The 16260-nt window shown below is 34.0% G+C and overlaps 2 protein-coding genes across 2 annotated transcripts in view; one reads left to right on the plus strand and one right to left on the minus strand.

Moving 5' to 3' along the window:
- Positions 1 to 311: 311 nt before the first annotated feature.
- Positions 312 to 7910, minus strand: LOC148306657 (intraflagellar transport protein 52 homolog). Its single transcript, XM_088264582.1, has 8 exons — positions 7703 to 7910; positions 6839 to 7056; positions 5304 to 5439; positions 4595 to 4737; positions 3776 to 3924; positions 2609 to 2780; positions 2252 to 2355; positions 312 to 1717 (listed from the first exon to the last, which is right to left on the minus strand). Exons 1-8 carry the CDS (start codon positions 7822 to 7824, stop codon positions 1418 to 1420), a joined length of 1344 nt encoding a protein of 447 aa, XP_088120708.1. The 5' UTR covers positions 7825 to 7910; the 3' UTR covers positions 312 to 1417.
- Positions 7911 to 9394: 1484 nt separating this feature from the next.
- LOC148306658 (partitioning defective protein 6-like) overlaps positions 9395 to 16260 on the plus strand; it is a 33822-nt gene continuing 26956 nt past the window's right edge. Inside the window, exons 1-2 of the mRNA XM_088264583.1 lie at positions 9395 to 9626; positions 12515 to 12740. Coding sequence (XP_088120709.1) covers positions 9567 to 9626; positions 12515 to 12740 — 286 coding nt within the window. The 5' untranslated portion in view covers positions 9395 to 9566. The remainder of the gene's footprint in view (positions 9627 to 12514; positions 12741 to 16260) is intronic.

A 16260-nucleotide genomic window follows, 5' to 3' on the forward strand; every position in this document is an offset into this window, starting at 1 on the left:
TACAGAAGTAAAAGAAGTAATATTTTTTATACATTTTCTTCACTTCTGTAAAATTTACATAAATGATGTAAACTTGACATAATTGTTTTTTTTTCAGTCCAACCATATTCTCATTCAGTTTACATAAACAACTAAAACTACCTGTAAATTAATATTTATATATAGGAAGGTTTTATGTTAAAAATATGATCGCTTAATTTGACCATTTATATAGGGATTTTAAAAAAATGTCACAATTGCCTTATTGTTTAATAAAATTATAAAAAAATCAAAAACGCATTTATAATTAACACTTTATTCAATGACGTGCATAAAAATTATCACAATAGTTTTCTTACAAATATTATTTATTTCTATATTACTTATTTATTTATACACATAAAAAATAATTTTATTTATTAATTCAACCAATATAGTTTTATTTTTAATACATTTACAATAATATACTCGATAATATATGCAATTGGACTCACAATTCTCCAGGATAGATTGAAAAAATCCTGGCCAAACAAAACTTTAAAACAAACTAATTGCACAATATTTACTTGTCGCTCACTCCTATCAAGAACGTCATAAATCAAAAAACTTGATTTTCAGGAGAACGTTTTTAAAGTTAAAAAATATAATACAATGTATTAAAAATTAATATCAAGCCAATTATTGAACTTTTTACTGTGCAACTGATCTTTTTATGTAAAACCTGAAGGTTATTTCTCCATTTAAAAAATATTAAGTATATTTAAAAAAATAATTGAACGAAACCTTTTCTTCAAAATGCAAAAACAACACTTTCTGCCCTGTAGCGGGTAAATATCAAGTTAAAAATATGCCGCTTTTGCTGGGATATAGTACAATTTCTGGGCATTCCGAAAACATGCAGAACTTAAAATTGACGATTTTTGATTTATGACGTTCTTGAAAGGAGTGAGCGATGTGTTAAAATAATGCATAAAGGATGCATCTTTTCAAAAGGTATAACCTGTAAATTCTAGATTTTAGAACCTTTTCTGTGATTGAATAGTAAAAGTGTAATTGGTTGTTGAACACCCAGAAAAATAAAAAAATAAAAAATATCATTATTTTCATCAATTTACATCAATTATTTTTTCAAAGACTGAGAATCAAACCTGCCAAGCTAGTTTCAAAGTCGGGAGTGATTTATAAATTACATTAAATATTAAAACAATGGTGATTGTTTTCTTTTAGGAAATTGTGCTATGAATATTCCTTAAGACCATTTTCATTTTGAAAGAATACATATTATTAAACAATAATCACTCAAGATGGTTGAAAAGTTTTATTATTCAAATAATCCAAATCGTAGGTGTCTACTGCCGTGACTGCACAGTGTGAGTCGCTATAGGAAATCGGATTTACAGAAGTTTGATTGTGTTGACAGATCTTATTTTACTTTCTATTAATCTTTACTCCCTGTCATCTTGAATCTGGCAATAGTCTTCCCTATAGTGTTAAGTAGCTGCTTAGCTCCTTCAGAGCCCGAGCCCTGTATCTCCACCCCGAGCGCCCTCGCACTCTCCCTCACCAGGAAGTCCAACTCCGCCTGCGCAGAACTGCTGCTGGTGCTGTTCTGGCTACTCGGCACGAGACAGCTGTTGGTCAGCTGGGCCAGTCTCGCTCGCTCTGAGCTGAAGGCTTCGTCCAGGTCCAGCAGTTCAAGCGGCGGAGGGGGCAGGTCGCTGAAACTCGGAGGGAACACCTAAAATCAAGCATTCAAATTAGTGCTTGGAATTACTCGGTGAAAGCTCAGTGTTATATAAGATAAACGGGCAGGTCAATATCCTAATCCCGAAACCGGTAGACATTATAATTAAGTTTTAATTAAAAAATTTAGTAAGTGATTTTAAAACAAAGTTATATTTTAATTATGTATTATTTATTGTTTCGGCATTCGCTTTGTGGTAAGACATGATGAAATTGTAAATGAAAACACTTGTCATAAACACAGTTCATATTCAGACCCGAAGATGGAAGGATCTGTAGCTTCTAAAACTAGTCGTAAAAATAAATATAACTCCGATATAACTTTGTAAATATAACTTCCGAAACTAATGGTAAAAAACAAGTGTTTTCATTTACAACTAATAACTGGTTCAGAATATAGACTGATTACATTTTTAAGCTATTTAACTAACATGTAGAGGTCATCAGAGACCAAATGTTAAGGCTTAAAGATGATAAAAATGTTTTAATTTCTTTTCATATGTATTAATCATATTTATCTTATACTTACGGCTACTTGAAGAGGTGGAAGGGGTGTTTCAAACTGTGGAGTTATCAATTTGAGTGGTTCGTGTTTTATCCCCATAATTTTATACAATTCAATCGCTTCAGATACTAAAAAAAAATTATAGTCTTAATGAAAAAAATTGGTTGCATTTTCACAAATAATTAAAAAATATTGTAAAAAACTCAGCACTTTTTCTAGTAATACATTTGCGCCTGTCAATATTTTATTATATTTACAACAAATATTTCTTGAAAAATGAATCATTATGTCAATGTATACATATTTTTGTGAATATGTACATATTTGAGACTTTCTAGTTTCTTTACATTAACCAATTAAGTTAAATAATGTTCTGATCACCATTATTGTAATTAAAGGAGAAGAGATGCATGTCAAACATTCCGGTGAAGTCGGCATTCTTGGATTTGTTGTGCAGATCTCCCAGATCACCGCCGATATCACTCACGGCCAGGCTGGGACGCAGAATCTCCGACATGAACACAGTGTCAGGGAGAGTCCGGTATGGGTTTATCTGCAAAATGTTCATTACTGTTGTGAAGGGAAGTGAATAAAAACACCTGGTCTTAGATATGGCCAAAAAAGTCAGCTAAGCTTGAGGAAAAAGTCTACCCAACAATTGTCAGACCCGCACTCTTCTACGGCTCCGAATGCTGGACGATGTATAACACTTACTCTAGGCAACTACAAAATGATAAAATGCAAATGCTAAGATGGTCAGCTGGGGCGTCCCTTAGAGATAAAATGAATAGTTCACGCATTTGTGGTAGCCTGGGTGTAATTGACATCAATAGTAAGGTTAGAGGAAAGTCAATTGAGATGGTATGGGCAGATAGGGTGTAGAGAACCTGAACATATTGTAAACTAGATGGATCTTCCTCTAGAGACATCTAGAGGAAGACCAAAAAATTCATGGATGCTACAGAAAGATAATATAATTCAAAAGCATGCCCTAAGCGACATCGTATATGATAGAAAGACCTACAACCTGAGGACGAGGAGAGCTGACCCCAACAGTTTACAAAGACAATAAGTTGGGATTGAGCCAAGAAGAATATATCTAAGACTATACCCATATCTATGGCTAGTTTTTTAAGCTTGTCCATGAGGAAATCAGGCAATCGGTGACCACTTCCGGTCCAACCGCCTGGTAGTTAACTCACACATAATATACCATACGTCAGGAATTACACTTGGATGGCTTGGCTGGCCAATGTCTGTACATGACGGATTATTTAATTCTTTTGACACATTGCATGTGGCAATGAGGATTACCTGGAAAAACTGGTTATGATCGGCAGCCTGGAGGAGGAGAGAGGGAGAGGAAGATCCCCACACCATGAACCGATCAAGTTAAGGCAGCAGCAGGCAAGGGGTGGTGGTTGGAGTGCTACATGCAGCGCAGTCAAGGGATAACTGGAGAAGAGTCATTGCTTCGACAAGAGTCACAACCCTCAGTAATGAGGAATAAAACGGAGATGACAATGTTGTATTGTAAATGGTACTCACATCAGGATCATCAGCATCCACAGGGTGTAGCTGTATCTCTAGTGTTGAAGTGAGGAAACCAAACACTATCTCCCTCATGTGGTCATTACATTCCTGTTCTATGTACTGGTCTTCAAAGAAGTGACCTGATCCAAACACAACTAGCTTACCTGAAAAAAAAAATAGTTACATTTATATCTCAAAAACAGTACATCTGTATATCTTTTGACAAAATTGAGACATTTAAATGTGATAGGAAACAGTGAATGGAAGTAGGGCATTTAGTGATGGGAAAGTGTATCAGAAGTGTTTAAAAAGCACTTAATCAGCATATTTGGTCCAACTCTATAGTGTAGTAGCACATTTGAATACTATGCTGTTCAAAATAAATATAAGTGATATTTCAATCTAATTTTGATTAAATACTTTATTATCGGGCATTTTTTTCATCAATGCCAACCTTGATTAGTATATTATTTAGGGTATATACTATCACAAGTAACCTAATACAAATAACCGCAAACCCAATTCTGATCTGTTCAATTTTTTTGGGGTCTCTCGCGCTCTACCAGAAGTAAGCAAATAGAACGCTTATAAGCGTCTGACACTCTCTACCAACAGTATGTAAAAGACGCTTTTAAGCGTTTCCCGCAAACTAAATACTACCCTGGACTTATACCTGAAGTATAGGGCTGATCACCTTTCCTTCATGCATTTAACAATCAAAATTACCTAAGCACCATTGGGCATGGATAAAGGTTAGAAGAATGACCAACCTGGCCAACCATCACACTACAGAGGCGGATGTGTGAAATTTATGATTATATTTGACATAATTACCATTTTTTTCTGTAGTGCAAAATGATGCCAGTGGCCTTTTGACAGGATATGCCATTTCCCCACTGGATAGAATGACAGTCGAGGGCTTCTTTACATTCAAGGTGGCTCCGTAAGGATATACAAAACTCGGAGACTCCTCATCACTAAAATAATCAATAACATTTTTTCATCAATAACAAAATTTATATTGGTCAATTTAGATATTTTTTGTTTGGTTTTTTAGAAGAAATCCATATTCAAAAAGTAAGTCAATACATTATAAATGAGTGAAATCAAATAACAATAATTTTTTGTCATTACAAAATGCAGTGTTTGGATTCGGTAATTTATAGCTAATTACGCCAATCAGTGTAGACATTTGATTGGATATTAGCGTATTTCTAGCTTCATGACAGTTGTATGTAAAAAAATTAAGCTAAAAAAGGAATATAAACAAAAAAAAGGAACAAATACCATTCCACAATGAAAAAGTAAGAGTTACCCATTAGACACAACTGTACATTTTGAATTTGCACTCAATTTATTGGCTGATATCAAATATAGGTGTTATATTTAGATTTTTTTCTGATAGTAATTTTACTCTTATATGTATTGCTTTATATAATCTAACAAGGAAAAATGTCTGTTAATAAAAATGTGTAGACAATCATTGATTTCTTCTTACTACATTATGAAATCAATATGTAAAGGTTTAATTCACGAGACCAACCTGTATTCATTAACATCAGATCGATATGAAGTTAGTTTCTTGATTGCTTTCACAATAGAACGATTGATGATTCCATTTGTGACGAGGCATTGCTTCGGATGAAAATATTTATTGTATTTTACTCTCACCGCACAATCTAAAAAAATAGACCTTAAAAATTAAACATGTAAACGTTTTGAAACCCCCAGTTTCTACACGTTTCTCTTTATGAATTTATCACATAGTCATAAATTAAACCCTGAAGAGGACAACAGGTTATTGCCGAAACTAGTTGGTTAATAAAAATGTGACATCAAAACACAAAGTATTTTTATTTCTCGAAATAATATATCAATATGATCCACAAAGTTAATGCTTTTAATATTCAAAACATTATCACATGACATTCATGAATATGTATTTCAATTTGACAACTTCACAGTTACTTATGTTTGGACCTTTTTGTTGAAGAGGGAGAAATAAGAGAATTTTAAATTATATACTTCTAAAGAAATATATATCAGTGGCCCTGTCTGCAACTAGTGGTGTATAGGGCACTATGTCTGATCAACGCGATGTGAAATAAGTGTGTGATCAGTCCTGCACTTCAGATTCTAGGGTCTAGGGATACAATATATTGTAATAAAGATGACGTAGGTTAAGTGAAGGAGGAATATTAGATAATATTAATCAGGAAGATGAAAAGGTATGGTTAAGACACTCAGGGTTGCTACCTTGTACTCGTACAAGCTTATGTAAAATAAGGTACCGCAGAGGTTTTTAAGGCCATTGAGGTCATAAATCAAGGTCTAATATTAAATAGGTACTATAGAGTTGACTAATTCAGATATATCTCTCTGGAAAATGGATAACAGTAAAATTTTATTAGGATAATGTCAGTTTTTTTTTGTTTGTAAATATTATTAAGAGGGGAATTCATTACATCAATGTGGAATTATTATTATTTTTACACTGAAAAAATAACAGCCTTTTGTAGAATTCAAACCTGGGACCAGATTGAATGCTTTTAGACCTAAAAGTTTTTGTACTGATTTCCTCCCTGAACACATTAAGGACGGAAAAAGTATTTCTACCTGTTCGATTGATGCTTAAGGACGGGAAGGGTATTTTTACTTTCTGCGCCAGCCTCATTTCAAAGGCAGAAAAGAAGTTTTTTAATACAGACAGGCACTGTGGCGTTGTTGGGTAGACGCATGACTGCAAAACTGGTGTTGCGGGTTCGATTCCCGCCAATTGCAAAATGAATTCAAGAAAGATTTATTTTCAATTGGTCTGGGTGTATGTGATGTATTTTTCACATTAACCTTCCCTATCCTTAGTATCCTATCTAAAATAGACGCTTTGCGGGTTTTTCCTTTTTAAAATATATATATGAATATTATATATCAATCTCTTTGTTAAGGTCTTAACTATATGTTCACAATTATCGAATGCCTTCGCCAGCGCTCCGCAGACGTTAAAAAACCCCCGTGCTGAGTGTGTTAATATACTGAATTCCTCTTTTTTACATGATGATAATTTTAATCAGTAGGTACCGTTATTTATGACCACACCATACTCTTCAAGAAAGAAATTGATATTAGTGTTGTTGTTTTCTTCTCCGCCATCAGTGAGAGTTACCAGGACAGCGCCGCCATCCGCCACAAACTTCTTGAGGCATGTCAGCTCTGCATCGGTGAATACGTCCTGGGGAGTCGGTATGACCAGTACCCGAGCGTCTTCTAATATAGGTGCAGTGAGCTCATCGCGATTGCTACGTAAAAACAACATAAAATATTATCAATAGGCTTGTTTCTAGTCTTAAGGTGGGGACTGACCGGAGCATTTCGTTGTAACGTAACATGTTACGATGCGAGCATTCGTATAGTCAGTACAGCGAGCTGAGCTCGTTCCGAGTACTCCATCCGATGTTCGGATGCTCGCTGTGAATGTTACGTTACGACGAAATGTTCTGGTCAGTCCCCACCTTTAGAATTCTCGTATTATATGTCGCAATGTAGATTATATATTGCAAGACAGGACCCCATAAGATGGACCCCAGGAATTCAACAAGGGAGACTTTGGGAGAACCAAAGATGTGTCGGAAGACCCCAAAAGAGATGGTACGACGACATAGTCGCTGTGGGGGGTAAAAACTGGCTGCAAGTAGCAACCGACCGGAAGAAATGGAAAGAAGGAGAAGAGGCCTATATCCAGCAGTGGAAGACAGAGGGCTCATGAAGAAGAAAAACGGTTGTTTCAGAAATCAAAGATATATTTTATATACCCATTGAATATTTAACCCTCTCGAAAGCAAATTGAGTTAAAAAAATATCAATATTGCGTAGCAGGTATTAAATTCTGCATGGGATTGCTTTATATTCTTAAAAACTTCTTCTAAAAGTTCTTTAGTAACTTACATTGTAACTTTCCAGGACCCTTTTAGTTTCCTGTGCAAAATTTTATAATTTTCATTAAGTTTGAACATTTCATTTTTCGAAGAATTGAATATTATTGTATTCTTAACATTTGGATCTTTCATTTTGACTGGTTTTGTGAAACCTTCTCACGGATTAGTTTAAATTTATTTTCACTTAATTGTGAATAAAACACATTGTGTATTATTCGTTGCTTAGCAACCATGATATTCATTTTACACAATATTTTATGGTTGTTCGAATTTGAAGAATTTTACACCTGGCAATCATTATAACAAGGTTATCACTTTTCGGAGTATGGCAATACATTTAAGTATTGCCATGAAATTATTTTCATGATACAGTATTCGGCAGCTTGACAAACTTTTTGTAGAATTGGTGGAGGGGCAAACGTGGTACAATAAATGTATAGAGTATACATTTAAAAGAAATATTTATCAAGTTTAAGCTAACACTTAATGACCAGTGGGACCATTCCCTGGCGATCAAACTCCGGATAGAAATGGGGAGAAACTATTTCTTACAGATGCATGAAATCACTAGCATGACAATCCCTAGCAAACTTGCCTCAATCTACAAATGAGAATTGTCAGATAATATATAGGTATAATTACTATGGCATACAATGTTTAAAACTTACTCAAAATCTCACAAGCTCATTCAAAGAAGATTGAGCCATTTGAAAAGAAAATATTTTAATATGAATTGATAAAAATAAATTATTTAAAGACAGTGAAGAAAAGAAGAAAGAAAAATACTGAAAAAGGCTAAAGCCTTTTCAGTAGCTATTTGCGTTAAAACGCAAATAGCTACTTTGGGTATTTTATCAGAGAAAAAAGGAAGGAATGCTCATTAGATTACAACAAAATGTAGAAAGCAAACACAGCATAAGACAAAAATGACTGGTTCTAATGTAGCACCAAGAAGGATGCCAACCTTCAGTGGTTAATTTTTCGTGGACTGGTTCACAGTTCATGAATATAAATTACTTATTTTTTACCATATTAACTTTATCTATCTTATTATATCTTGCTATTGTGTCATTCTCATTATTGATAAACAATAAACATTGTTTATCTGTTATCAATAGAAACAGATAAAGTTCTTTTCCAAAAATGGGAAGTATTTTTTTTAAACATAAATGTTTCAAAATAAATTGAGTCATGAGATGATATTTTTACTTCAAATTTTCGATTGTATTACCATTGACTCGCCGTCAATTGCTATTTTGTAATAAGTTATATTTTACATAGATATTCCAAACGAGTAAACATATGAACGGATATTGATTCCTAAACAAACAAAATGTGATATTAGAATTTTTTCCAAGTCCAAATAAGCCAAGAGCTTATCAACGGTTAAACGGTCAACTTCAAAGTCGGTTTGATCCCGGTTACCGGATTACGTTGAAACTTGCGGAGAAATTTCTCAATGATAAATTTAATTTGAACTATTTATAAAGTTACCATAATTTATTTCGACTGTTGGTAACACTAAAAACTAAACGATAACGTCCGTCGGTGATTGTTCAAATACCTGCATTTTGATCAGAAAGAACACAACACACGTCGTTTCGCTGTGGAAGGCAAATACATGCGTTAGACGAAGACAACAATATAAAATGATTCATTTATCTGGCGATTCCTCGGCTGTTGAGGCAGGTGCACGTATGTGACGTCACACACTCATTTCTGACTGTTGTGTGATGGAGTTCCGTCGATGGTTTTAGTGTTTTTATTCGTTTTCCGTTGTTTTTTAAGTTTGTACAATTAGTTAATAATGCTCGAATGATTTATTTTGTGAAGTGTAGTGATAGTGGTAGTGCTGTGTATTAAATGTGTTCGAAATGTCGAAGAATAAAATTGCTGCAAGGATTGACAGCCAATGCGTCGAGGTGAAAAGCAAGGTTTGGCCGTCAAATACTTGAAACTTTGTTACACCCGTGATTGAAATTAACGCAATAAATGAGTCATTAATGCGTATAACTAAAGATTATTACTGAAATCATTGTATATCTTGCAGTAAATATACTTCCTCTTCCTTGTTTTGATAACATTGTTCGATTTGTCAAAGTATGTAAATTCCTCGCTGCGACATATCAACAGTTGGGAGATTTCAAATTGTTACTAAAACTTATAAAAGTTTTATATAAAATATTGTGTCGCCTCGAAAGATTGATATTATTATCACCGCGATGTGAAAGCACGCCGAGACAATCTCACAGCTAAATTGGGCGAAGAAATTTCTCTTTTTGCGATCTCTTATCTGTCAAGTAATTAAGCACGATCGGACACAGCACGGATTCACATCTTATGAATTAAGAACGATTTGGTTTATTTTAGTTTATTACCGAGTATAATTTATTTTTATGGCCTTGCATCCGGAATTCGAGGAATTTTCATCCGACTAAATCGGAATTACGCTAGACTTGAGATTCTCGGAACTAAATTCCATGATTCATCTGTAAGAACCTTAAATTTCAGTAGAAATAAATTTACTACATATTTATTTATATATATATAAAATTATTTCAATTTTATTTCTTAGCAAAATGATATCTACTTTAAAAAATATATAAATTTCGTCTTTCTTTGAGTGTCAACTGTGTCGCCTTGCAAGAATTTGTTACAATTTTATTGCAAGGTATTGATAAATAAACTTCCTAATAATACTGATGACAACCGATTTCATAAGGCTAGAATTTTTTTAAATAATTTTTTTAAATATATTTTTTGTTTTTATTCAGTAATAAGTTAGTGTAATATGCTTTTCTTATGAATTTTGGGTACGTACATTTTGTAAAATTAAAAAAAGTACAGTAGTTTGAACTGTTACTATATTTTTATTGAAAAAAAGAGAAATATCTGTGTTTATTAATTACAAAAAAAACTTCAATTTCATACTATTTCAGTTAGCCTAAGCAGCTCATTATTAACAATAGGTATTCAAATTGTAGCAGAGTGGGTTCGAACCCAGAAACCCTGACCCAAGAGGCCGCGACACTAACCACGGGACCGCAAACTGACAATTAAATTCTAGAAGTGTAGTTAAAATTATCTACACTAGGTACCTAACTTTTTACTGTAAATTAACTCAGATATATGTACATAATTATTATAGAATATTCACTGCTATTTTAATTTTATTTTAAAATAATCTCTTTATTTCTTGTATTCAATTGAACACTGACTAAAGGCAAGGAAGAAAGATATGCTACTGCTCATATTTAATTTGATAATTTCGTTAATAAGAATACCCAATTTATAAATATATATATAATGTTTATATATATAATTTATAAATATATATATATATATATAAAACCAAAATCATGGTTTTTGAAAGAGATGAATGTAGATCTGAGTGTGAAATATTGGTAAATGGGGAGATTTTGGAACAGGTAGATGATTTCATATATTTGGGTAGTATGTTTTCTAGGGATGGAAAGATTGATAAAGACATAGAAAGGAGAGTGAATTCTGGGAACAGAGTGAATGGTGCACTAAAATCAGTTTTAGCAAATAAAAATCTATCAGCGGAAGCTAAACTGGCAGTACGCAATGGAGTTCTGGTTCCAACCCTTATGTATGGAAGCGAAGCATGGAGTTGGCAAAAGAAGGATGAAAGCAGGCTGAATGCAGTCGAAATGCGATCGCTCAGACGAATGTGTGGCAAAACGATGTTTGATAGATGTTCGAATGATGAAATAAGGAAAGAATGTAAGGCTGAGGTAAGCATTATCGATAAAATTAAGAAAGGTGTGTTGAGATGGTTTGGACATGTGGAGCGTATGAGTGAAGAAAGAACGGTTAAACAAATTTATGAGGCGAATGTAGTTGGAAAAAGAAGCAGAGGACGACCGAGGAAAACTTGGCACAATCAGGTATGTCAAATACTTGAAAGCGGCCGGGTCAGGAGTCGTAATAATCGTCGGGTATGTATGAGGAGATGCATGAATGTAGAAGAGGCAAAGAATGTTTGCAAAGACAGAGTGGTGTGGCGTTCGATTCTCTCTGCCTACCCCTATGGGGAAGCGGCGTGATGGTTAGTTAGTTAGTTAGTTAGTTTTATAAAGTTTATTTTGATTACGCATTTTTATCGATTGTTGCGCGGTATGATCGATAATCCTGAAATTATCCGGAGCATTGGTCTGTATGTTCCCGATAGTTACCTAAGACAGCGTCGGCATAGATTGTTTCACATTCCTATACACAGGACCAACCTGCCGATGGTTATGCCTGTAGGAAGAGCTACCGCTACGTTGAACAATATCTCATTGGATATTGATCTGTTCCATGTGTCTGAAGGAGTTTTCCAAAGCTGTATTCTTCTACACCTTTAGCAATAGTATTCTTGCATATTTTCGATTTTAATGTATACACTTTAAATTTTAAGTTTGTAATGTGTATTAAATTGAAAGTGAAAATTAAAATTAAAATTTATGGTAAAAAATTAATTCCTGTTGCATTGAAGTATTCAGTATTTTATTCATATTGTAATGTGAAATCCTAACTTGGCATTGAGGGTGATGAATCTCAGAAAAATAGTCTAAAATATAAATCATTGATCGTTACGAAGAAAATAAAATGTACATGATATGATATGACATGATAAGTAATTTTCTTAAAGGTACAATAACCGGGGTCTTTACCCTATGTACTTTAAAAGTAAAGGCTTTGTGGGTTATTCCTTTAAGAAAAAAAAATGGTTGATTTTTAAATAGCTTTGTTGATCAAGAAGGAGCTGGAGAAAAAGTCAACTGAAAATGTTCATTGAACTATGTTCTTTTGGCAGTTTGACGCCGAGTTCCGTCGCTTCTCGGTGAACCGCTCTACGTCGTCCAAGTATGAGGAGTTCCGCGCGATGGTGGAGCGCCTGCACCGCCTCAAGGACACCGCCTTCCTGGTCTCCTACACGGACCCCAAGGACGGGGACCTGCTGCCCATCAACAATGACGACAACCTCGGCAGGGCGTTGCACACCGCGCGACCACTGCTGCGCGTCATCATACAAAGAAAAGGTACGCACTTTGCTTCATTTGGCTAGAGATCCATGAAAATATATCCACTGTTGGCTTGACACTTTATTTACCAACAAATTTTTGAAAGACCTACCTTAAAAATCAGGCAAATTTGTACAAATAGCAAAAAATACAAGCAATTAACAAATACATTCATAATTTCTGTACCAATCATTTGATTATTATGATTTTTCTTATATTAAATACCAAAAGCCGATTAGTCAGCTTTTGGTAGATAATGTGTGAAGCCTGTTCAGTTAACCTAGCCGAATTGAAATCCCCCATATATAAATTTTAATTCGATATCTTTAATGTGATAAGAGCTGTTTGTTCCATATTTTTTGTAATCTTAAAAATAATACTTCAGAAAATTTCCCTTTTTTCAAATCGTTAAGTGTTTCAAAATATTTATTTTGATTAAAACCACAATCAGTCGGTATCCCGAGTTCTACGTGCTTACCATATATATACGTGGACATTAATACTAGTGAAATGTTATTACTTTCACTCTGTTCCCTTCAATTTCCCTTCCATTTTTATAGATTGTCATGGTCGTATTCGTAACATATTTTTTTGACCGTTGTAAAAATACATTGTATAATCCCAAGTAAATTTTAACAGCGTTGGAGTAATTGAAATTAAGCTGTTGACACAATGATAAGGAAATTGTTTACCGTGTTATATTTTTAGTCCATTAGCCTAAATTGACATACTGCCTGATAAAAAGGTGCAAGTGATTAACTAACAAACACTTTTCTATGAGTGGATACGTTCACTATCTGCCGTTTAAATGCTGCATTGATAATGGTTGCGGACTGAAAAATTAAATTTGTTTAAAGCATAAGAAAATATTTAGTTCTAAACAATGTACATATGGTAATATTATCTATTACTTACAATCCAAACACATTTCTCATAAACATTTTTTTTATTAACACACTAAGGACGGGAAAAGTTCCTTCCTGTTCGGTCGATTGATGCTTAAGGACGAGAAGGGTATTTTTACCTTCTGCGCCGGCCTTATTTCAAAGCCAAAAAAAGAAGGAATTACATATTTAATATTTTTATATAAATATTATATACCAATATCTTTGTTAGGTTCTTAACTATATGTACACAATGTTACATGTATGTCACAAGTGTGTAAAGTGGTTACTTAAACCAGCCCATGTGGTCGAAAGCCCTGTAAATACCCAGACTTCCATATTCTTCTTCATCTGTTTTGAGATGTCAAAAACTAATATATCAACGTGTTTCATATAAATCGTGTTATTTTCTTCTTCTTCAAACCCTTATTCGCACCCATGGTGTATATGGTGCATAGGGCACTGCATCATGTAATCACAGTGTTATTTGATTGTTAACACATGAAGGAAAGGTAATCAGCCCTCCGCTTCAGGTACCAGTCCAGGGTAATATTGAATAAATATTGGAGTGAAAAAATCAGTTATATTTTTTTGACCTCCCCCCCTGAAAATTGAACCCGGGACCTCCAGAACGTTAGCCGACCGTGCTAACCATTACATTACGGAGGCGGATGTTATTTTAGTATAGAAATAATAAGTTTCAGTTGGTTTATGTACATGCGTTCAATATGTCTCCTAGAATGCTAAAGGAATCAAGAATACATGTATTTTGTCTATTAAAAGCTTTGTTAACATTGTGGTATGGTAATATAATACTCCGCCTAATAATAATGTCCGCCTCTGTGGTGTAATAGTTAGCGCATTTAGCTACCGTGCTGGAGGTCACGGGTTCGATTCCCAGGGCTGGGGCAAATATAAATATTAGTGATTTTACACTCATATATTCATTTAATATTACCCTGGACTGGTCCCTGAAGCGCAGGAATAATCACCTTGCCTTCATGTAAGTATCCAATCAAGATATTACTGTGTCAATACGATGCAGTGCCCTATGCACCCTTAGGTGCGGATAAGGGTAAGATTTTGAGAGAATATAATACTCTCGTTATCATACATCGGTTACTTTGTGTAATACTACTTTAATTGAATTAAAGTGGTATTACACAAAGTGAACGATGAATGATAAGGAGAGTGTCATGAATACATCGCTCACTCCTTTCAAGAACGTCATAAATCAAAAATTGTCAATTTTCAACTGTGCATGTTATCGGAATACCCAGAAAATATACTATATCCCAGAAAAATTGGCATCTTTTTAACCTAACATTTACCCGCTACAGGGCAGAAAGTGTTTTTTTTGCATTTTTAAGAAAAGGTATTGTTAAATGGTTTTTTTTAAATATTCTAAATATTTTTCAAAAGGAGAAAAAACCTTCAGGTTTTACCTAAAAAGATCTGTTGCACAGTAAAAAGTTCAATAAGTGGCTTGATATTTATTTTAATACATTGTATTATATTTTTAAACTTTAAAAACGTTCTCCTGAAAAGTCAAGTTTTTTGATTTATGACTTTCTTGAAAGGAGTAAGCGACATGTATCGCAACCCTTTGCCAATGTGGTTTCTGGAATTATATCACCACGTGCGAGTTCCTCGCAACAATTACCTTTGATCCAAATCACCGAGGTGAATAGAATTCCATGTGCGATGGTACGAGGCAGACGTTGGGTGAGTTCCATGCGTAATGTGTAATTAGCTACATACGTTAATGAGCGCTGTGACTAAATCGTTACTCGTAAAGGTGTAGCCAAATCATCCTGCTTCCTTTGGTCTTATCTCTGCTTTGAGATTCATGATTAGTTGGATATTCACTTGGCTGGATTTAGATGGGATTAACCCTCAATGTGTAGGCAAAATTTACCTGTGAAGAATTTCCCAAAAGCAGATGTATCTATTTTTCTTTATTTCCTCGTTCGCACCCGTTCGGTGTTACCTTGGATTGATGCGGTGTGGCATTGAAATACATTTAGCAGAATCAAAAACCGAATTTCAGTAGCATTTTTTAACTACTAGTAAAGTATAGTAATAGTAGTAAAAACTATTAAATTAAGTTTTACTTGATAAATACCACTGTTTACAAAGTAAAGCTTAAATTTAAAAATTAATTAATTAATTTGGCAGTCAGTTTGTAATAAAATCTATCCAAACCAGCCTATGACGGTCGTCAGCCCCGTAAATGCCCAGACTTCCATATTCTTCTTCATCTTTGATGAGATGTCAAAAAATAATATGAAAATAACTCCTGTAATTGGAGATAATCCAGATTTTGTGAACAAGTATTTGAACACACTCAAAATATTGTAAATAAAAAACTATCCATTTATAATTTAAATTTTACTTAGTAAATACCACTATTTCTTAAAATCTATCGTGATATGTGTTTCGATGTATTCCGCATCATTTTCAAACACTGTAAATTAAAAAATTATGGATATTACCACAAAGTGACTGCCGAATCAATTGATGATATTTTTAGTTAGGTTTTTATTTGCTATAACTGATTTCATTGCACCATTCACTTTGTTCCCAGCATTCACTCTCCTGTCTATGTCCTTATCAATCTTTCCATCCCTAGAAAACATACTACACAAATACAC

Source organism: Brachycentrus maculatus, unplaced genomic scaffold (assembly GCF_059751285.1).
Source record: "Brachycentrus maculatus isolate JH-2025_06_01 unplaced genomic scaffold, ASM5975128v1 h1tg000234l, whole genome shotgun sequence".
Taxonomy (NCBI): Eukaryota; Metazoa; Arthropoda; class Insecta; order Trichoptera; family Brachycentridae; genus Brachycentrus; species Brachycentrus maculatus.